At 40.3% G+C, this 23416-nt stretch overlaps 2 protein-coding genes and 2 long non-coding RNA genes across 6 annotated transcripts; 1 reads left to right on the top strand and 3 right to left on the bottom strand.

Moving 5' to 3' along the window:
• Positions 1-288: 288 nt before the first annotated feature.
• Positions 289-15967, bottom strand: LOC106094029 (uncharacterized). Of its 3 annotated transcripts, none has more exons than XR_009397621.1 (5): positions 15884-15967; positions 14593-14810; positions 14470-14531; positions 2327-2434; positions 289-2247 (listed from the first exon to the last, which is right to left on the bottom strand). It is a non-coding gene; the product is annotated as an uncharacterized LOC106094029 (long non-coding RNA). The 3 variants fall into 3 exon arrangements; XR_009397623.1 differs by lacking the exon at positions 15884-15967 and adding an exon at positions 15570-15652; XR_009397622.1 differs by lacking the exon at positions 15884-15967 and adding an exon at positions 15011-15563.
• On the top strand, positions 6496-8986 carry LOC131995772 (uncharacterized). The gene is made up of 2 exons (XM_059364840.1): positions 6496-6614; positions 7179-8986. Exon 2 carries the CDS (start codon positions 7231-7233, stop codon positions 8512-8514), a length of 1284 nt encoding a protein of 427 aa, XP_059220823.1. The 5' UTR covers positions 6496-6614; positions 7179-7230; the 3' UTR covers positions 8515-8986.
• Positions 15968-16668: 701 nt separating the features above from the next.
• LOC106094030 (uncharacterized) lies at positions 16669-17568 on the bottom strand. The gene is made up of 3 exons (XR_001222451.2): positions 17477-17568; positions 17232-17376; positions 16669-17154 (listed from the first exon to the last, which is right to left on the bottom strand). It is a non-coding gene; the product is annotated as an uncharacterized LOC106094030 (long non-coding RNA).
• A 4904-nt stretch (positions 17569-22472) lies between these two features.
• Positions 22473-23284, bottom strand: LOC106094025 (cilia- and flagella-associated protein 20). Its single transcript, XM_013261204.2, has 2 exons — positions 22904-23284; positions 22473-22849 (listed from the first exon to the last, which is right to left on the bottom strand). The coding sequence occupies exons 1-2, from the start codon at positions 23177-23179 to the stop codon at positions 22520-22522; spliced, it is 606 nt and encodes a 201-aa protein (XP_013116658.1). The 5' UTR covers positions 23180-23284; the 3' UTR covers positions 22473-22519.
• Between the last annotated feature and the right edge of the window lie 132 nt (positions 23285-23416).

Genomic DNA, 23416 nt, shown 5'->3' with positions numbered 1-23416 from the left:
TCCCTACTCCCTTTTTCTAAACAAACTTCGAAAAAGGAAAATATCCTGTTGTGTGCGCAATGACAAAACTTGGTAAGTGAAAGGAAAAAGGGCCATGACAGGAAATTTTTGTAAAATGGACAATTTCCTGGGCTTTTTCCTTTCTCTTGGATTCGAGAATTGGAGCCAGCTGGACGTGTGGATCGTGTGAGAAGGAAAAAACGATATGTGGTAATCCGATCTTACCGAGTTGCCTACCGAACCAATTAAAATAGCCTGGTGAACGAAAAAAAACCAAGTCTTTAGTCATTTGTTGTTTTTATGAACTATATTTTGTGCGACTAATGGACGGTGTATGACGTCACTAATGTACACGGCAAAAGAACCAAGAGTGTGATAAATCGTTTGAACTTAAAAACCTTAATGTGAGCTTAAAAGATAAATAATATAAAATCTTGCAAGCTAAAGTAAAAAAATAAAGTTTACAAACTAATTGAAAAGATAAACAAGTAAAAGCGTGCTAAGTTCGGCCGGGCCGAATCTTATATACCCTCCACCATGGATCGCATTTGTCGAGTTCTTTACCCGGCATCTCTTCTTAGGCAAAAAAGGATATAAGAAAAGAGTTGCTCTGCTATTAAAACGATATCAAGATATGGTCCGGTTCGGACCACAATTAAATTATATGTTGGAGACCTGTGTAAAATTTCCGCCAACTCGTATAAGAATTGCGCCCATTGGGGCTCACGAAGTAAAATAGAGAGAACGATTTATATGGAATCTGTATCGGGCTATAGACCGATTCAGACCATAATAAACACGTTTGTTGATGGTCATGAGAGGATCCGTCGTACAAAATTTCAGGCATATCGGATAATAATTGCGACCTCTAGGGGTCAAGAAGTCAAGATCCCAGATCGGTTTATATGGCAGCTATATCAAGGAATGAACCGATTTGAACCTTATTTGACACAGTTGTTGAAAGTAAAAATAAAATACGTCATGCAAAATTTCAGCCAAATCGGATAGGAATTGCGCCCTCTAGAAGCTCAAGAAGTCAAATCCTCAGATCTGTTTTATGACAGCTATATCAGGTTATGGACCGATTTCAACCATACTTGGCACAGTTGTTGGTTATCATAACGAAATACTTCGTGCAAAAATTCATTCAAATCGGATAAGAATTGTGCCCTCTAGAGGCTCAAGAAGTCAAGACCCAAGATCGGTTTATATGGCAGCTATATCAGGTTATGGACCGATTTGAACCATACTTAGCACAGTTGTTGGGTATCATAACAAAACACGTCGTGCAAAATTTCATTCCAATCGGATAAGATTTGCGCCTTCTAGAGGTTCAAGAAGTCAAGACCCAAGATCGGTTTATATGGCAGCTATATCAGGTTATGGACCGATTTAAACCATACTTGGCACAGTTGTTGGATATAATAACAAAACAGGTCGTGCAAAATTTCATTTCAATCGGATAAGAATTGCGCACTCTAGAGGCTCAAGAAGTCAAGACCCAAGATCGGTTTATATGGCAGCTATATCAGGTTATGAACCGATTTTAAACATACTTGGCACAGTTGTTGGATATCGTAACAAAACACGTCTTGCAAAATTTCATTCTGATCGGATAAGAATTGCGCTCGCTAGAGGCTCAAGAAGTCAAGACCCAAGATCGGTTTATATGGCAGCTATATCAAAACATGGACCGATATGGCCCATTTACAATACCAACCGACCTATACTAATAAGAAGTATTTGTGCAAAATTTCAAGCGGCTAGCTTTACTCCTTCGGAAGTTAGCGTACTTTCGACAGACAGACGGGCGGACGGACGAACATGGCTAGATCGACATAAAATGTCGCGACGATCAAGAATATATATACGTTATGGGTTCTCAGACGAATATTTCGAGTAGTTACAAACAGAATGACGAAATTAGTATACCCCCCATCTTATGGTGGAGGGTATAAAAAATAAAGACTTACAACTATCTGCGAAATCATGAAAAATACCTACAAGCTAATGAATTTTTAAACCTACGAAATACGAATGAAATCTACAACTATATAACCATCCAGTCGGTCACTGAACACGTCCAGTCACCATCACCCCTCCAGTCATCGTGGGAGGCGCAGAAAACTGGCATGCTCACACCGACATGTCCATGTAAAGAACCCTATGCAGACGGTTGATCACATTTTTTACTGTGGACAGACAGAATCCAGACCTGACTGCCTTTTGTTTCAGTACCCTATATTTCTGTGAAAGAAAAAAAGGAAGGTTTTAATGAAAGTGGTTAGGCAGAACAATTGCGCATTGGTTTTTTTTGTTAACTTACCTTTTCCACTTACTTACAAACAGATATACACGTACGGACGGACAGTTCAGCGGAGGGTCCATCATCATCTACAGTCACCATCTGCTAAGCCTTAGCCCTGGTTCTGGCCTGGAAAAATAAGAGAGAGACAACTTTAATATATTAGTTTTTTGGTCAGTATTTATTTCTATATTTAATTTTCTTTTGTTTTTTTTTAATGTTAAATTTTCTTATATTCTTTTTACTGGATTTTTATTTCCATTTTCCTGTATTTAGTCTTCCAAAAGATCATTATTTAAATTTTATAACGTTAATTGAAAGGAATTCTAAACATGTTGTTGGATTAGGCTAATTTAGAAAGGTGGTAGGTTACATTTAGAAACCCTGGAATCAAAATATATGAACATGCATACACTGACACTATACGATACGTGCATCATTTTACCTTTACTTACCTTTTTGTTTAGTTGTTACCTACCACCGATCAATTACATGAATTTTTAGTTCCTTTTTTCCTTCGGCGTTTTTACTTTGGTAGATTTATTCCCTTAGTAGCAGGAGGGTGTTTTGAATATACCAAGCAAGCTATTATCTTTTTTGGCTTTTTAGTAACTTTTGATTCCTCTGTTAGCTGCTGTCTTATAGAGTTGGACGTTTTATATTTTGGGTTTTTTCTGATTTTCCATCCAGCATTTTACGAAGTTATAAAGGAGTTTTCCTTTTTGGCAATATATTTTTTTTTTTTGTGTTTTTGGCGCTTTTCCAATTTTGCATTTCGAGTTTAGCATTTTTCTATTTTGGCAAATCTATTACACCTATGATGAATACTCGTTCGGCAAGCAGAGAAGATTCTGGGCGTTCCAGATGCAGCCAAGATCTTCTCGGAATTTTCAGGCGAATACAACCCAACCAGCTGGGACTTCCACGACAGCAACAACAACCACAACGGCAGCCAGCAATGTTCCCATCTCATCAGCGCTTTCGTCCGTTGCTCCACCACTACCTCCAGGCACGGACGACTTGTCTCGGCTATTCAGCAAGAAGCTGACGGCTGTGACTTTCAACGGAAACGCTAAGAAAGGCTTGGGCAGGACACAGTCTGAGGCACAGACAATCGACACACGTGATGCGAAAGTAGGCACTATCAGGTGTCGCCAGCTGTGCAGAAATTAATGTATGCGGAGTTGGCTAAGATGTTAGCCTTGGGGTAGATAGAGCCGGGCGATAGTCCCTGGAGTCATCCAGTGACATTAGTCAGCAAGGGCGAGAAAAATAGACTATGCGTTGATGCTCGGAAGCTGAATGCCCTCACCGTCAAGGACGCCTATCCTCTTCCGCATATTGAAGGTCTACTCAGCCGGCTTGGTGATACCTGTTATATATCGAGTTTCGACCTAAAGGATGCTTTCTGGCAGATACCCCTTGACGAATCCAGTAAAGAGAAAACAGCCTTTAGGGTGCCGAAGGCCTCTTTACCATTTTACCGACAAGCCTTTTGGATTGTGTAATGCAACGCAGAGGTTATGCCGGTTAATGGACAAAGTGGTTCCCGTAGCACTAAGAGACCGTGTTTTTGTTTACTTGGACTGTCTCTTGGTGGTATCGCCAGATTTTGACACTCACCTGGAGTTGCTGAATTGTGTTGCCGATTTGTTAGCTCATGTGGGGCTCACAATCAATGTAGCAAAATCGAAATTTTGTTTCAAAGAGCTCCGATACTCCGGCTATATTGTTGGTGGAGGTACTCTCAAGGCGGATCCAGCAAAAATTGAAACCATAACACGATTTGACTACCCGAAGACAGCAATGCAGGTGAGAGCTTCATGGGCGCTACCGAATACGCGACGATAGCTACCCCGATCTTCGATACCCTTAAAAAAGGCAAGACCTTTATCTTTACCGACCAGGCGAAGGCTGCTTTTGATCGGCCCAGTACTCTCTCATCCAAACTTTGAGAAACATTTTTATGTATAATGCGATGCCTCCGACCTGGGAATAGGAGCAGTCCTATTTCAGAAGGATGACGAGGGCGGAGAGCATCCCATTGCATATTTTTCACAAAAGTTAACGTCTGCTCAGAGGTATTGCTCGGTGGCGGAGAGAGAGTGCTTGGCTGTGGTGATGACCGTTAAGAAATTCAGGCCATATATTGAATTGATGGCCTTTACTATAATCACTGATCATAGCAGCCTCAAATGGTTGATGTCCCATAGGGATTTAAGCGGGAGATTGGCGAGGTGGAGTCTCCATTTACAGTCCTTCGCGTTCGATATCGAGCATAGGCAGGGTATCCAGAACATTGATCCGGATACCTTGTCTAGGTACGATATGGACGAACTGTCTGCGGACGTAGGACAATTATTGGACTTCTCCTGGCCAGCCTTTAAGTCTGACGCCTATCAAGATCTTACCCGGAGTGTTGAAGAGAACGCGTCAAGTCTACCCGATTTTCGGGTTATCGATGGTATCGCCTACAAAAGAACGCGACACTACGGCGGTGATCCTTTGCGTGAGGATTTCGCGTGGAAGTTGTGGGTGCCGACCGAGCTGACTGAACAAGTCATCAAAAGGGCTCATTGTCCACCTGCATAAGCTCATGGCGGGTTTCACAAGACGTTGCACCGTGTAAAAGAGTACTTTTACTGGCCAAACATGAATGTGCAGGTGCGAAGTTTTGTGAAACAATGCCTAATTTGTAAAGAGACGAAGCTGGCAACCACAACTTTACGGCCGCCCATGGCAACGGAATTTGAGGTGGAACGACCATTCCAGCGCATAGGCGAGTGCCAAAAATGTGGTAAAGTTTCTGAAGTTTTCCATAAGTTCGGCACTCCAGAGGTCATTGTCTCCGACAATGGCAAACAGTTTGTAAGTAAGGAATTCCAGGACTTGGTTAAACATTTCGGCGTAAGCAACATGAAGACCGCTACCCATTCGCCAGAGGCCAACGCGTCGGAGCGTGTTAACCTGTCGGTACTGGCCGCGATAAGGGCGTATGTTAGCGAAGACCATCGCGAATGGGATAAGCACCTTTCAGAGGCGGAGTGTTCTCTGCGCTCGTCGGTGCATAGTGCGATAAAGGTGACATCGTACTACGCCTTATTTGGTGTTAACATGATTAACCACGGGAGCGTGTACAAGATTGGCCGTAAGCTTAAAATATTAAATGACCCGGATATCGACCTTATCCCTAACTCGGAGAAGATGGAGCAAACCAGGGAGCTGATCAGATCTAATCTACCTTAAAGGTAGGTACCTTAAAGGAGAAAGATCCTACAATCTTCGCTGCCGAAAGGTTAGATTCTTGCCTGGACAAGAGGTGTTTCGCCGTAGTTTTCGGCAAAGAAGCTTCTCTGATAACTACAACGCGAAATTTGATAAGAAGTTTTTCAAGTGTAGAATTGTGCGGCCACGGCAAAGATTTGAGGCAATAGGTTAAAAGTCACGTAGTTAGTAGTCACATAGGTTTAGACTTCTAGTTTTAAATAAATGAACTACTTTTTCTTTTGCTTGGATTTAAATATGGATAACGTTTTTTATTTCTATATTTTGTAGTCCGTTTAGTTCCCTTGAATGACATACGGATTGTGTTTTTGTAGGATAGGATAGATATAAGGTCGTTAGAGTTATTTTTTTATATATATGCTTATTTTAAGGTGGGATAGCATAGTGTCCCCATGCCAGAATAGCGCAGTGCTCTTGGCTCATATGTATATAAATATAAATATATTTTTTTTTCTTCTTCCTAAACGCTGAATTTTGCATACATAATTTTTTTTCTTTCAAGTTACAACTTTCTGTATTTTAGCACACAACGGCGCTCAATTGGGGGCTGTGGCTTTCCTCACGTTGCTTACCGGACCAAAAAGTCGGTGATGAACCCTCTACACCAATCGGTGGGAATGGGCGCCAGAGTCTTCGAAACCTGAGTACCACTAAAGCTTTCTCAAGTGGTGATTCCATCGTGTGCGGACGTCTCTTGGCGGTCAGCTTGTGACTTGTCATAGACCTCCGGAGCCTACCCCCTGTGCCCCAGCGAATCTATGACATTAGGATGCACATCGTAGTAAGGGGAAACACGGTAAGGACTATGAGCTGCCAGAGGACAATTATCGCGGATGAAACCATAGTGTGAGGGAGACATAATACAGATTCACCACGGTGAATAAGCCGAAACGCAGTATCCGGTAACGATGGCTCTTGTGCACATGTCCAGATTGGTGGTCAGCACCACGTATATTTTTGGAAAAGTGAACGGTCTGGGGAAAGCTTTAGCCGCGAAGGGCAGTGGCCCGAATATGTGCTAAAGGTAAGCGGAATCGACAGTCGTAGAAAGGAACCCAAGCACTTATTGGCTTCGTTTTTTTTTTTTCTTTATATACTTGTTTCCCGGAGATTCCTTTATTTATTTTCCCCCCGTTTTTTCGAAACATACCTGTTTATTTTCTTACACACGCACGTAATCGCGAAACTTATTCTAAAAGCTCGGTTCTAACGATAATTCTTTTGGTCTAAGGACAAGCTTAAAGAAATAGCCGCTGAAATTTTTAATTGATTCGCGAGCGAAATTTGACAGCATTCAAATGTTTTTGCTTCCAAAGCTCGTTTCTTTATCTGCATTTATGGTTTCTCTACTATATATAAACATTTTTTTATTATCAAATACATAAAGAAAACAAACCAATCAAACTAGTAGAACACACAAGAATGATGCCGGCAATAGTTTCAAGTGTGGCCACTATAATAGTTTTTGCCATTTTCTTCTCTATAAGCAGAGTACTACTTGTATGGAATTTTATAGCATTCCGCTTGGGAGGCTGAACAGAATACTCAGCTTAACACAAAGTTTATATCTACTTTATCTGCTTTATAGGAGAAGCCTCCTCTCTCCAACTTATAGCCCACTCACTGGTCTCAACGTCCCCATGCCTTCAGCAGATCCGGCTATTAGCGTTGGCATGCGCGACATTATCGCTTCAGCCGTTGGTTCAGCACGGATAGATTTTGAAATAGAGCAAACGGAAATAATGAACCGCTTGATACCCACCATACTCGAAGCTACGAGACGATCGTTAAGCGTGGGTAATTCCGTTCCTACCAGCAATGTACCAAAGGCTCCGATAGTAGCAAGCCAGCCTGGACGACCACTTTTAGGCCAGGGACAACATAAGTCTTTGGGGCCAACGCAAACGCATCAACCTAGGAGTTTGCCGTACATGCAGGCGCCAGTTTCGTCGTACCAACAGGCCGAGGCGTTATACTTACAGCTACTGCCTTTTGTACCGAGCACCAGCGCTGTCCCATCATCATCGGTACCAGCACCACCAGTTTCGGAAACCGGTGGTCTTAGCTTACCATCGGTGTACCGGAATTCTTACGGCCCAGACCAGCCAAACTATTATACGCGATTGAATGAGAGGCCACAGCAGCCAAATACCAGTGAGCCACCACCATATTTACCGCCGCCGAATTTACCAGGTCATTCTTCACACTTTGGAAGGCCTGGAGGCAGCACACACACTAATATGACCGCCAAACTAAATCTGGCTAAGTGGGGAATTAAATTTGATGGAACCTCCAAAACAATGAACGTTCAAGAGTTTATATTTCGTGTTGGCGAGCTTAAAAGAGATTACGAGAAACTAACTCTTGACTGGTACTGGAACGAATTCCAGATTCAAACGCAAATTCTGAATCGTCGTCAGCAGCCCCAAGAATCCTTCGAAGATTTTTATAATGCGGTGATTCAGTTGCGAAACCAGCAGAAGCAGCCCTATCGGGAGGCGAAAATGGTAGAGATTATGAGGGGCAAACTGAAAACAGCATTGGCGCAGATGATATTCTCAGTGAGAGTTAACGACTTGGGGAGCTTCTACAGAGATGTTAAAAGAGCGGAAAGCCTTCTCGCAAGCCACCGCCAGCAGTACCAGCGCCCTAATCTGGTGCCACAGCGCGTTCATGAGTTAGCCTGGGAGGAAGAGTTACGCCCAGAGGCCATACAAGTGGATGCAATTCAGGGCAAAACAAATTTGAAATGCTGGAATTGTGGAGTTGAAGGTCATAGCTGGGTGGATTGTGCCGCGCCTAAAAAATTATTCTGCTATAGGTGTGGTCATGATGGAGTAACCGTCAGGAACTGCTCGAAATGTCAGGGAAACCGACAGAGAATCCCATCTCAGACTGGAGAGGTGCGGTCGACACCAGTTTAGATCCAGCCCCATCGTCTGATAAAAAGATCACCCTTCTTAGTAATCCCCAACAGCATAAGCAAAGCTCTACATTTGTCCCGAAGCTGAGAGAATTGAAGCCGTTACATGTCCGGGTTCAAGAGTATAGGGAGACAAAGGCGAGGATTTTTGGGATCTCCAATAAGGTTAAGAAGGAGATAGAGGGCTTACTCGACAGTGGTGCCACAGTATACTGTCTGGATAAAGGTTGTGTCGACTTTGTCGACAAAGCAAATTTAGTGGTACATCCATTCCACTCGTATATACACACGGCAGATGAAAGTCCACATAAAATAGTAGGCAGGGTCACAGCCACCGTCTTCTTTAATAAAATGTCTCATGAAATAACTTTCTTTTTGGTACCGTCTTTGGGAAGGTCTCTTTTCCTCGGCATAGATTTTATGCGCAACTTTTTTTTCAACTTTTTGCCCAAATTGAGAGTTTGACCGCCAACAATGTGAGCCTTTGTGAAGAAGCTGACGGCTGTGACTTTCAACGGAAACGCTAAGAAAGGCTTGGGCAGGACACAGTCTGAAGCACAGACAATCGACACACGTGATGCAAAAGTAGGCACTATCCGGTGTCGCCAGCTGTGCAGAAATTAATGTATGCGGAGTTGGATAGGATGTTAGCCTTGGGAGTGATAGAGCCGGGCGATAGTCCCTGGAGTCATCCAGTGAAATTAGTCAGCAAGGGCGAGAAAAATAGACTATACGTTGATGCTCGGAAGCTGAATGCCCTCACCGTCAAGGACGTCTATCCTCTTCCGCATATTGAAGGTCTACTCAGCCGGCTTGGTGATACCTGTTATATATCGAGTTTCGACCTAAGGATGCTTTCTGGCAGATACCCCTTGACGAATCCAGTAAAGAGAAAACAGCCTTTACGGTGCCGAAGGCCTCTTTACCATTTTACCGACAAGTCTTTTGGATTGTGTAATGCAACGCAGAGGTTATGCCGGTTAATGGACAAAGTGTTTCCCGTAGCACTAAGAGACCGTGTTTTTGTTTACTTGGACTGTCTCTTGGTGGTATCGCCAGATTTTGACACTCACCTGGAGTTGCTGAATCGTGTTGCCGATTTGTTAGCTCATGTGGGGCTCACAATCAATGTAGCAAAATCGAAATTTTGTTTCAAAGAGCTCCGATACTCCGGCTATATTGTTGGTGGAGGTACTCTCAAGGCGGATCCAGCAAAAATTGAAACCATAACACGATTTGACTACCCGAAGACAGCAAAGCAGGTGAGAGCTTCATGGGCGCTACCGGATACGCGACGATAGCTACCCCGATCTTCGATACCCTTAAAAAAGGCAAGACCTTTATCTTTACCGACCAGGCGAAGGCTGCTTTTGATCGGCCCAGTACTCTCTCATCCGAACTTTGAGAAACATTTTTATGTACAATGCGATGCCTCCGACCTGGGAATAGGAGCAGTCCTATTTCAGAAGGATGACGAGGGCGGAGAGCATCCCATTGCATATTTTTCACAAAAGTTAACGTCTGCTCAGAGGAATTTCTCGGTGGCGGAGAGAGAGTGCTTGGCTGTGGTGATGACCGTTAAGAAATTCAGGCCATATATTGAAATTCAGGCCATATATGAATTGATGGCAGCCTCAAATGGTTGATGTCCCATAGGGATTTAAGCGGGAGATTGGCGAGGTGGAGTCTCCATTTACAGTCCGTCGCGTTCGATATCGAGCATAGGCAGGGTATCCAGAACATTGATCCGGATACCTTGTCTAGGTACGATATGGACGAACTGTCTTCTTCTTCTCCTGGCCAGCCTTTAAGTCTGACGCCTATCAAGATCTTACCCGGAGTGTTGAAGAGAACGCGTCAAGTCTACCCGATTTTCGGGTTATCGATGGTATCGCCTACAAAAGAACGCGACACTACGGCGGTGATCCTTTGCGTGAGGATTTCGCGTGGAAGTTGTGGATGCCGACCGAGCTGACTGAACAAGTCATCAAAAGGGCTCATTGCCCATCTACATAAGCTCATGGCGGGTTTCACAAGACGTTGCACCGTGTAAAAGAGTACTTTTACTGGCCAAACATGAATGTGCAGGTGCGAAGTTTTGTGAAACAATGCCTAATTTGTAAAGAGACGAAGCCGGCAACCACAACTTTACGGCCGCCCATGGCAACGGAATTTGAGGTGGAACGACCATTCCAGCGCATAGGCGAGTGCCAAAAATGTGGTAAAGTTTCTGAAGTTTTCCATAAGTTCGGCACTCCAGAGGTCATTGTCTCCGACAATGGCAAACAGTTTAAAAGTAAGGAATTCCAGGACTTGGTTAAACATTTCGGCGTAAGCAACATGAAGACCGCTACCCATTCGCCAGAGGCCAACGCGTCGGAGCGTGTTAACCTGTCGGTACTGGCCGCGATAAGGGCGTACGTTGGCGAAGACCATCGCGAATGGGATAAGCACCTTTCAGAGGCGGAGTGTTCGCTGCGCTCGTCGGTGCATAGTGCGATAAAGGTGACATCGTACTACGCCTTATTTGGTGTTAACATGATTAACCACGGGAGCGTGTACAAGATTGGCCGTAAGCTTAAAATATTAAATGACCCGGATATCGACCTTATCCCTAACTCGGAGAAGATGGAGCAAACCAGGGAGCTGATCAGATCTAATCTACCTTAAAGGTAGGTACCTTAAAGGAGAAAGATCCTACAATCTTCGCTGCCGAAAGGTTAGATTCTTGCCTGGACAAGAGGTGTTTCGCCGTAGTTTTCGGCAAAGAAACTTCTCTGATAACTACAACGCGAAATTTGATAAGAAGTTTTTCAAGTGTAGAATTGTGCAGCCACGGCAAAGATTTAAGGCAATAGGTTAAAAGTCACGTAGTTAGTAGTCACATAGGTTTAGACTTCTAGATTTAAATAAATGAATTACTTTTTCTTTTGCTTGGATTTAAATATGGATAACGTTTCTTATTTCTATATTTTGTAGTCCGTTTAGTTCCCTTGAATGACATACGGATTGTGTTTTTGTAGGATAGGATAGATATAAGGTCGTTAGAGTTATTTTTTATATATACATACATATGCTTATTTTAAGGTGGGATAGCATAGTGTCCCCATGCCAGAGTAGCGCAGTGCTCTTGGCTCATATGTATATAAATATAAATATATTTTTTTCTTCTTGCTAAACGCTGAATTTTGCATACAGCGGTCAAAAAAAGTATTCATCATTAGCAAAATTGATAATAAATTCACTTATTTTGGGTAATTGAAGAAAATTTAAAGTAAACAAATAATGCAGTTTTATGCAATAGTTTATTTTTCGTAATATGTTTTAAAATAAATTCAAAAAATAAATTTAATTAGCGCAAAAAATGCAATTTTATATAATAACACCAAAAACAGAGCAAAAAAAGTATTCATCATTGATGTGCTATCATCAAAGTCAAATTCAAATATTATTTGGGAATCCCCCTTTTCTGTTTTATTTAGTAAATGAGGCTTTGCCCTTGACAGCAAATATTTAATTTCATTGAAAATATAGTTTTTGTCAAAATGGGTCGTAAGCAAAACGAGGTTTCTGATGAGGTAAAAGTTTTGATAATAAAACACCACAGGAATGGTTTAACTCAAAAAACTATCAGTGAAATATTAAATAGACCACGATCTACTATACAATCCATCATCAGAAAGTGGACAGAAACGAAAACTGTTGACGATAAACCAAGATCTGGTCGACCAAAAGCACTTTCAGTTGGAGATGTGCGTTGGCTAGTGCGGCAAGTTCAGAAAACTCCGAAGACAAATGCGACCATTCTTCGTAAAAACACTATGGAATATTTAGGGAAGGAAGTTACTACACAAACAATTCGAAATACACTCAAAAGGCATAGTTACAGAGGAAGAACTGCACGTAAGAAGCCCTTTATAAATAAAATAAACCGAGTGAAAAGGCTAAACTTCGCAAAAATGTATGTAAAACAGCCCGAATCATTTTGGAAAACAGTCATTTTTGCAGACGAGAGCAAGTTTAATCTTTTTGGGTGCGATGGAAAGGTCATAGTGTACAGAAAACCAAATACAGAGCTTGAAGAACGAAACACAGTTGCTACTGTAAAACATGGTGGAGGTGGTTTAATGGTTTGGGGGTGTATGGCGGCTTCAGGAGCGGGAAATCTTGAAATTATTAATGGAGTAATGGATCATAAGTATTACATTGACATTTTAAAGAGGAATTTAAAAGATAGTGCTGTAAAACTTGGGCTTGGTAATAACTTTCAATATTATCAAGATAATGACCCCAAACATTCTGCTTTAAATACCAAGATGTGGATGCTGTATAACTGCCCCAAAGTCATTAAAACTTCTCCTCAAAGTCCCGACTTGAACCCAATTGAACATCTTTGGGAACATCTCGAACGCAAATTGAGAACGCGCAATTTTTCGAGCAAGAGTCAAATGCAACAGGTGATAATGGAGGAATGGACTAATATAGACCAAAATATAACCGCTAAATTAGTCCAATCGATGTCAAACCGTTTAAAAGAAGTTATAAGAGGCGGTGGTCGAATAACAAAGTATTAATTTTTTTAAATTATGTTATTTATTTTTTTGTTTTTTTGCAATGATGAATACTTTTTTTGTTTAATTTTTTGTGTTCAGCTGTAAAATGGCCCTTTTTGTTCCAATAAATACTATTTTTTTTCTTAAAAAACAATGAAATTGTGTACATATATATCACACAAGCACTACTGCATCATTAGTTTAGTATGTTTTTATTCCAATTGTCTTTTGTAGACTTATTAAAAAAAAAAAAACATTGAATGATGAATACTTTTTTTGACCGCTGTACATAATTTTTTTTCTTTCAAGTTACAACTTTCTGTATTTTAGCACACAACGGCGCTCAATTGGGGGCTGTGGCTTTCCTCACGTCCGCACACGTCCATCGTGTGCGGACGTCTCTTGGCGGTCAGCTTGTGACTTGTCATAGACCTCCGGAGCCTACCCCCTGTGCCCCAGCGAATCTATGACATTAGGATGCACATCGTAGTAAGGGGAAAGACTGTAAGGACTATGAGCTGCCAGAGGACAATTATCGCGGATGAAACCACAGTGTGAGGGAGACATAAAGCAGATTCACCACGGTGAATAAGCCGAAACGCAGTATCCGGTAACGATGGCTCTTGTGCACATGTCCAGATTGGTGGTCAGCACCACGTATATATTTGGAAAAGTGAACGGTCTGGGGAAAGCTTTAGCCGCGAAGGGCAGTGGCCCGAATATGTGCTAAAGGTAAGCGGAATCGACAGTCGTAGAAAGGAACCCAAGCACTAATTGGCTTCGTTTTTTTTTCTTTATATACTTGTTTCCCGGAGATTCCTTTATTTATTTTCCCCCCGTTTTTTCGAAACATACCTGCTTATTTTCTTACACACGCACGTAATCGCGAAACTTATTCTAAAAGCTCGGTTCTAACGATAATTCTTTTGGTCTAAGGACAAGCTTAAAGAAATAGCCGCTGAAATTTTTAATTGATTCGCGAGCGAAATTTGACAGCAATCAAATGTTTTTGCTTCCAAAGCTCGTTTTTTTTATCTGCATTTATGGTTTCTCTACTATATATAAACATTTTTTTTATTATCAAATACATAAAGAAAACAAACCAATCAAACTAGTAGAACACACAAGAATGATGCCGGCAATAGTTTCAAGTGTGGGCACTATAATAGTTTTTGCCATTTTCTTCTTTATAAGCAGAGTACTACTTGTATGGATTTTTATAGCATTCCGCTTGGAAGGCTGAACAGAATACTCAGCTTAACACAAAGTTTATATCTACTTTATCTACTTTATATCTACTTTAGAGGCACGGAAGTATTTAGAGGTCGAAATAGGCGAAGAAAAGCGCCAACGGACATACGACCAACGGTGTATAAACAATGAGAGAGGAGAAGCGGACTCACCTGTTTCCGGGTTTATTCAGCTGCGCCTTGTGTGACGGTCCATAGGGTTCCGAGGGCGAGGCCTGGGTAGAGTCGTAAGATGGTATTAGTTCAAAACAGTAATAGTAGTGGATGAGTACTTACCTGTCCTTTTAGTTGGAGTCATCCTAAGTTCCCTCTCTCGACGTGGCAAGCTAGACGTGCCGTGTAAGGATTTGAAGCGGCTTTAGTATTAGTGGGCTACACTTATTCAGCGCTTATCTGATTAGCTCTGCTGGATGGCCATTCTTCAGCTTGGCTGAGGGCTTTGGACTGTGGTCCTGGTGGTCCTTGTGGTCCTCTTTGGGCTGTGGTCCTTGAACCTGAAAGTAAAAAAAGAGAAATTATGGTTTAGTAAACTTCAACTGATATGGTTCTAAGTTTTTAAATTTTGTTAGTTCCGTTGGGTTTTTGGCAGAAAAGTAAAATTTCAAAAATTGGCAAAATCATTTTTTTTTTTTTTTTGTTGTTTAAGAATTTTCCATTTCTTTACTGAAGTTTTCTTTTTCATCGTTGCATTTACTTTCATTTTTTATTGATTTTTCACTTCACTTTGTTTTTTTTTTGTTGCCGATGTCGATTTGTAAACTTTAGCATTTATTCGCAATCACTCATTTTTGTTGACATTTTAAGTTTTCCTTTTCATTGAACTTTTTAATATTTAGCAGTAACTTTCTCTTTTCACTTTTACTAATCAGGTCATTTAACTCGTTTACACCACTCACGGAGTCACCAACCAATTTGTTTTGGTTTCGATTTTTATTGCAACTTCCCTTTTTCGATCGCATTCACATAATTTTTATTTTCTTTCCACCGCGACACAAAATCATTTTTAATCTTCACCATAGTACACTTAATTAATTGGCATCGAAGATATTTTGGTTCATTTTCAATTTGTGAACATTAGTATTTTCTGTCCGTCCGAAATTTAATTTTAATTTTTTTTAGACATATTTTTTTTTCTTTCGTTATTTTTCTCTCCATCACTTTATTCTTTTTTCGGCATTTTGAGTTCCAATTCAGACATTCCATTTTTTTTCTTTTGTTTTTTTTTTCATTTCACTCTTGGTTCACTCCATTACATTAATTGGCATGTTGGTTATACATTCTCCCAACCCCATTCATCATTTGAGTGGGTTACGCGCACTTGCGTTTGGTACCGTTGCACTACTCTACACTACAGGCTAATAATACGTTTTTTTAAGATTTGCTGCAATCTTTTTTTTACACACACAGACACACATACGTGTATAACCTATGCCATTTTCATTCAAGGGTTTTCGACACTTTCGCGACTTTTTCGTGGAACGCACGCATATAAATTTTTTTTTGGAACACACTTTTGTTATTTATTTTCACGATTAATATCTATTTTTCTCACTATAATAATACTTACCATGTTATTTTCTGGTTTTCCATCGGTGAGGCTGAGGTGTCCATGTGTCCCGGTTGCATTTTTTCAATATTTTTATTGTATTCTTCTTCTTTCTAAGCTTCGGTTGATCTTATCATTCACCAAGAGTTGATATCCCCCCGGCCCGGCCCTAGCGGCGGGCGCGATTGTAATTACGTAATAGGGTGGTCCTCACGCGGCGATATAGATTAAAGGAGCGGACTCACGTAAGGATATGAGAATTTTGGTGATAAAAATCAAAATTTTATGGTGTTTGATACAGCGTGGTATGCGTTAGCGTGTTCGGGACACCGTCCCGGTAAAATTCAGAACGTAAAATTGAGTGTGAGTAAAAGTTTCTTAAAATTTGGGCTAAGTGGACGATTTATTCCGCTGATTGAACGATGTATTGATAAAAAGTGGAAGGGATGTCAGTGCTGATCATCTTTTAGGGGTGCCTCTTCATGAATAATCGGATTTTGAATCGTTGGAAACTGCGTGAAATCGCACTTTTTCGCTCCCATTATTTGATAGTGAATTCAGGATGGTTGGGTTTGTTGTGTGCGCAATGACTAAACTTGGGTAAGTGAAAGGAAAAAGGGCCATGACAGGAAATTTTTGGAAAATGGACGTTTTCCTGGACTTTTTCCTTTCTCTTGGATTCGAGAATTGGAGCCGGATGGACGTGTGAGAAGGAAAAAACGATATGTGGTAATTCGATCTTACCGAGTTGCTTACCGAACCAATTAAAATAGCCTAGTGAACGAAAAAAACCAAGACTTTAGTCATTTGTTGTTTTTATGAACTATATTTTGTGCCACTAATGGACGGTGTAGGACGTCACTAATGTACACGGCAAAAGAACCAAGAGTGTGATAAATCGTTTGAACTTAAAAATCTTAATGTGAGCTTAAAAGATAAATAATATAAAATCTTGCAAGCTAAAGTAAAAATATAAAGTTTACAAACTAATTGAAAAGATAAAAAAATAAAGACTTACAACTATCTGCGAAATCATGAAAAATACCTACAAGCTAATGAATTTTTAAACCTACGAAATACGAATGAAATCTACAACTATATAACCATCCATTCGGTCACTGAACACGTCCAGTCACCATCACCGCTCCAGTCATCGTGGGAGGCGCAGAAAACTGGCATGCTCACACCGACATGTCCATGTAAAGAACCCTATGCAGACGGTTGATCACATTTTTTACTGTGGACAGACAGAATCCAGACCTGACTGCCTTTTGTTTCAGTACCCTACATTTCTGTGAAAGAAAAAAGGAAGGTTTTAATGAAAGTGGTTAGGCAGAACAATTGCGCATTGGTTTTTTTGTTAACTTACCTTTTCCAGCTTTGGGAGGAAAGGTGCCCGAGGTGTGAGCTAATTTTAGGTAGCTTTGGTGGTTTAAGAATAGGGTTTTTTTGGCCCCATGAACGCAAGCCGATTGTGCTGCCTTTAAAAAAAAGTTAACACAATCGAAATAAATCTGCAAAATAAAAGAAAAAAAAGAGAAACCAGTTAAACACAAAAAAATACAAATAAAAGTACAAAAATCAAGAGAAAAAAGGAAATATACACAAACTTACTTATAAACAGATATACACGTACGGACGGACAGTTCAGCGGAGGGTCCATCATCATCTACAGTCACCATCTGCTAAGCCTTAGCCCTGGTTCTGGCCTGGAAAAATAAGTGAGAGACAATTTAATATATTAGTTTTTTGGTCAGTATTTATTTCTATATTTAATTTTCTTTTGTTTTTTTAATGTTAAATTTTCTTATATTCTTTTTACTGGATTTTTATTTCCATTTCCCTGTATTTAGTCTTCCAAAAGATCATTATTAAAATTTTATAACGTTAATTGAAAGGAATTCTAAACATGTTGTTGGCTTAGGCTAATTTAGAAAGGTGGTAGGTTACATTTAGAAAAAGTAAGTAAAGGTATCAAATACGGGATGTCCCAGATGGCTTTAGGGGCATTAAGGAGAGACTCTGGTGGAGTCTCTGAGGGAGGGCCAGAAGCTTGGCAGAACACCAGCCAAGCAGCGTGTCAGTGCCGCGTATGTTAATTCGTTTCGTGGGTGGACGCGGGCTCTTCTTTTCCGTGATTTTTTGTGTATGGTGTAAACGTTGTCGTTGGTTGCAAGAACCACCCCCATCCGGCGAGCCCTGGCCTGTAATACCGCATACCGGCAAGGCAGCAAGGGACACCACAATCGGGAGGTTTGCCACAAGGCAAATTCCAACCTCAAGACACCACCACCATAACAATCCCTCAGGGGAAAAAGTTGCTATACTGAATATAAATTAAAGGGAGAATGAGACGATAAAACTTGTGAAAATTCCCCCAACCAAATGAAAGGGAGCTAGGATACAAAATTATGAATTTAATTGTTTTATAAAATAATGGTACCCGTTCTTACTATTTAGGGTCAATTTAAAATGTACGGAAATTATTTTTCACTTTTTCATCAAAATTAAGTAGAAATTTTGTTAGGTTCTCCCGGTTTAAATGTGTCATGTACCCACCATAGAAGATTTCCATAAGTTTTTCGGTTTTATCGACAAACTACGAGCATTCTAGAATTGTTATATGAATATACATAGGTTTCAAAAAGTGTGGTTCATATTTTAATATTCTTAGACCCATATGTATAAAGAGTTGTCGCTAAGAGCCGAATTCTGAAATTAATGTCTCCCTCGAACAAAATCCTCCTATTCTGATTGAATGGGGAGAGGAAAAATTTGGAAGAAGGAATTTCGAATTTTTGAAAACAGCTGTTTGCTTCAGCTGTTTTACTTTGGCTAAAAATTTTACTATAATTTTTTGTAAAATCCTTTAAGAAGTTATAAAGGTTGTTAAAAAGTTTACAAGCTTATTTAGTGTTGCTTTTGTAATGTTTGTTTTACTTTTTGTATTTTGATAGTGCAAGCCTGTCACGAAATTTCTGTCTTGTGATAACAACTTTCCGTCCTCATCCAACAATCGTTGGCTAAAATGAGATGCTTCCAGAGTGGTCTGGTGGATGTTGGCGTATTCCCTTGCCAAAAAGAGTTTAGGTAGCTGAATCTACCGGATCGTTCTTGGGCAGAACTATTTAATATAGCAATATAGAGGTTTGCTTCGACTACGTCGTCATGAACGCTGTGGTGGTCTGCCGGATTCGCTGCTTTATCTAATGACCTACATTTATGCAGCTAGAACTTGAATATCTAATCGACATTCCAGACAGCGCCCGCTTTTCTTGTTGGTTGGGACGGCTGTTGGACTATGGATTTATCTATATCCCTGTGGCAATGAGTGCTGCCTGATTCTACTTTAAGCTCAATAATAAGGGACCTCTTTTTAGTATCACTTTACACCATCTCTTTATACATATGGGTCTAAGGATTTTAAAACATGAATCACATATTTTGATACCTATGTATATCCCGTGGCAGCCGGATGTACGTTCCGGATTGACCCGATGAAGTCCTTCATCGGCAAGGTCTGTCGCCTCGGTCTACAATACACTGCTACAACAACAACATACAAATGTATATTCATTTACCAATTCCAGAATTTTCGTCTTTTATTGTCAATAAATTTGAAAAACTTATGCAAACCTTCTGTGGTGGGTACATGACTTTTAAGCTGGTAGAACTTAACAAAATGTGTCCTTGTTTTTTGATGAAAAACAATTAAATTAATAATTTTTATACCCTCCACCATATTATGGGGGGTATACTAATTACGTTATTCTGTTTGTAACCACTCGAAATAATTGTCTGAGACCCCATAAAGTATATATATTCTTGATCGTCGCGACATTTTATGTCGATCTAGCCATGTTCGTCCGTCCGCCCGTCTGTCTGTCGAAAGTACGCTAACTTCCGAAGGAGTAAAGCTAGCCGCTTGAAATTTTGCACAAATACTTCTTATTAGTGTAGGTCGGTAGGTATTGTAAATGAGCCATATCGGTCCATGCTTTGATATAGCTGCCATATAAACCGATCTTGGGTCTTGAGCCTCTAGAGTGCGCAATTCTTATTGGAATGAAATTTTGCACGACGTGTTTTGTTATGATATCCAACAACTGTGCCAAGTATGGGTTCAAATCGGTCCATAACCTGATATAGCTGTCATATAAACCGATCTTGGGTCTTGACTTCTTGAGCCTCTAGAGGGCAAAATTCTTATCCGATTTGAATGCATTTTTGCACGAAGTATTTTGTTATGATGTCCAACAACTGTGCTTAGTATGGTTGAAATCGGTTCATAACCTTTATAGCTGTCATATAAACAGATCTGGGGACTTGACTTCTTAAGCGCAATTCCTATCCGATTTGGCTAAAATTTTGCATAACGTATTTTATTCTTACTTTCAACAACTGTGTCAAATAAGATTCGTATCGGTTCATAACCTGATATAGCTGCCATATAAACCGATCTGGGGTCTTGACTTCTTGAGCCTCTAGAGGTCGCAATTATTATCCGATTTGCCTGAAATTTTGTACGACGGATCCTCTCATGACTATCAACATACGTGTCTTTTATGGTCTGAATCGGTCTAAAGCCTGAGACAGCTCCCATATAAATAACTCTCTTTTACTTCTTATGCCCGCAAAGGGCGCAATTCTTATTCGAATTGGCTGACATTTTACACAGGTCTCCAACATATAATTTAATTGTAGTCCAAACCGGACCATATCTTGATATCGCTCTAAGCAGAGCAAATCTTTTCTTATATCCTCTTTTGCTTAAGAAGAGACGCCGGGAAAAGAACTCGACCAATACGATCCATGTAGGAGGGTATGTATATAAGATTCGGCCTGGCCGAACTTAGCACGCTTTTTCTTGTTTATACTAACTCCTTCTATTTGTTTAGGGGTATTTTTCCCAAATTTTATAGTCTCATTCTCCCTTTTATTTCGATTCGGAATACCTACTTTTTTCCCATTTCCTATTTTCGAAGATTGTTCAGAATAAGGGAATAGGGAACAAACTCCCAGAAAATTTGGTGGTCCCTTATCATTTAGCTTAAAGTAGAATCGGGCGGCACTCAATGATATGCAAGAAGTCTTCTGCCTGTTCCTTAATGAAATATTCGTGGGCAATTTTCAAAAGTAAAAGTACTTGGCCCTACGTTTGGCAGCATTTACTCCACAGGAGTAGGAATAAATTCATAAGTCGCTTTTCAGCAGCCGTCCCAACAACCAAGAAAAGCGGCCGCGTCCCTGAAATGTCTATTAGAACTTCAAGTTCTAATGCTAATTTTGCCCATGAACATTCCACTAAGAAACGGGGGCAAACTTCTCACATATCAATGAGTGCAGTCCGATTCAAGTTTAAGCTCAATGATAAGGAACCTCCTTTTTATAGCCGAGTTCGAACGGCGAGCCGCAGTGCGACACCTCTTTGGAGAGAAGTTTTACATGGCATAGTACCTCACAAATTTTGCCAGCATTAGGAGGGGAAAACCACCGCTGAAAATTTTTTCTGATGGTCTCGCCAGGATTCGAACCCAGGCGTTAAGCGTCATAGGCGGACATGCTAACCTCTGCGCAACGGTGGCCTCCTTCAGGTTCTAGCTCCATAAAAGTAGGATTTTAGATAGAGCGGCGTATCATGGAGACCATCACAGTATTTATGACAACGAAGGGGAAGCAAACCTCTATACTACACACTAAAGTATTCTGCCCAAGAACAATCCCATAGATTCAGCCACCTAAACACCTTTTGGCAAGGGAAAACGCCAACATGCAGGATATGTGCCCAATTCCCGGCACAGGACAGCTGTTAGCACCATACAGGCCGGAACATTGAGCTCCGATTTGTGTAGAGTTTATTGCTGCATAGAGTTCATTGCGTCCACAAGTTGCAGATAGTGGAATGCTATATATGGAGTAGCTGCAACGGCAGTCGCGAATAATCAACAAACATTACAAAAGCAATTTAAAAAATGATTCTAAACTTTTTTAAATTCGTTTTGCTCATTTTTCCCATTTTATGATAATTTTTCCAAAAAATAATAGTCAAATGTGTATCCAAAACAGTTGTTTTTGGGTATTCTAAATTCCATCTCCCCAAATCAGAATAGAAAGATTTTATTCGAGGGAGAAATTTTCAAAATTTGGCTGAGTCGGTAAAGGACTGCCACTCTTACCTAACCTTACCATATGCTTCTAGCGACATGTAAACTAAGTTTACAAGATCAGGCCTGAAGGGCCATGAATGACAGATGGTCACGAGGGGGTTGTGAGCTTTCCAAAATTAAGTGGCCTAATCTAGACTTGTCATTGGCTAGATCAGGCGTTTCTGTCATTGTGTCCCTCATTTCTTGGGAACTGATTTATCTGATGTGAACATTCGCAAGTTTTTGGGCTTTTTAAAGTGATCTTGGAGAAGTTTGCCCCTGCTCCTTAATGGAATGTTCATGGGCAAAGCGATCTGGATTGTTCTTCTTGTTCTGTGGTATCATAAAAGACGAAAACGTCTGGGTGAGTCTGATAACAGACTGTCACTTTAACATAACCCTATGTGAAAGGAGGCGCCTGCGTGCCGGCATTTGGTGGGCCGCTCAAATTTTTTAATCGCGCATTAAGTACTGGTTTAATTTATTTTGAAATATTTTATTACGAAATATATTATCTACACATATCTTGAGCAGGCGTCTTGTGTACTGGTTTCTGTATTGGTAGAAACAACTTAAATTCCGGTGGAAGCTCATCCTCTGAATAAAGCCGATCTGAAAAATATACCCGACGTATCCTACAATTCGCATGGATTTGTACTCTGAGGGTCTCAATGTAATTTGTGCCGTATGCACGCCTTGTAAAATCGGACAAATTAAACTGAATTTGATTCCAGCCTTCGTCTAAACGCATTGGCATTGTGCAAATAAAAGGCTTTACGCGAGTTGTTGATTGGTAATTGCTAGCACGGAACCTTCTTCGCACATTTTTATCATCCAAAACCTAAAATATTTTGTAATTAACAAAAAACATTTATAACAATATGCAAATTCATACCTGAACTTCAAATGTAAAATATTTCTTGACATTTTTAATTATCATTACTAAAAAGGGCAATTTAATTCCCAATGTCTTTTTGGGGTCTGCTGGACAAGTAATGAATGTAGTGCTTACATTTGTTCCAACTATTTCTAAGACCAAACTCTGGATGTCGTTATCTGTTATACGTTTAATGTGCCCATTCCTCACTTTTTTGTCCCAAATTTGCAATGGCTTACTTCCAATGCTATAGAGAACAGATAGGAAACCCGATTGAAAAGTATTTTTAAACATTTGTAACTATAAAGTTAGTCTATTGCAGACAATCAAAATTCACATATCCTAGTGAACCGGCATTAAGTTAACGACGTTGATAACCTTCAATTAAAAAATGTTCTTACTTCACAGGGTGCCACAAGGTGACAAAAATCAAAAGGTACAAAAATCAACTATAACTGTGTGAAGTTACCAATGATAACTCGCAAAATGGCAGTAATACAATGGTGACACTACCACAAAAAATTCTGTACG

The sequence above is a fragment of the Stomoxys calcitrans genome, chromosome 3 (genome assembly GCF_963082655.1).
Source record: "Stomoxys calcitrans chromosome 3, idStoCalc2.1, whole genome shotgun sequence".
In the NCBI taxonomy this organism is placed as follows: Eukaryota; Metazoa; Arthropoda; class Insecta; order Diptera; family Muscidae; genus Stomoxys; species Stomoxys calcitrans.
The sequence above is the reverse complement of the archived record's forward strand: the minus strand, read 5'-3'. Positions and strand labels throughout refer to the sequence as shown.

What these genes read in the sequence shown, in the direction of transcription:
- LOC131995772 (XM_059364840.1), top strand. Translation starts at nt 7,231, where the DNA reads ATGCCTTCAGCAGATCCGGCTATTAGCGTTGGCATGCGCGACATTATC.
- LOC106094025 (XM_013261204.2), bottom strand. Translation starts at nt 23,179, where the DNA reads ATGTTTAAAAATACTTTTCAATCGGGTTTCCTATCTGTTCTCTATAGC. An exon ending in ATTTTACATTTGAAGTTCAG is followed by an intron (nt 22,850 to 22,903) that starts GTATGAATTTGC and finishes AAAATATTTTAG; the next exon opens with GTTTTGGATGATAAAAATGT.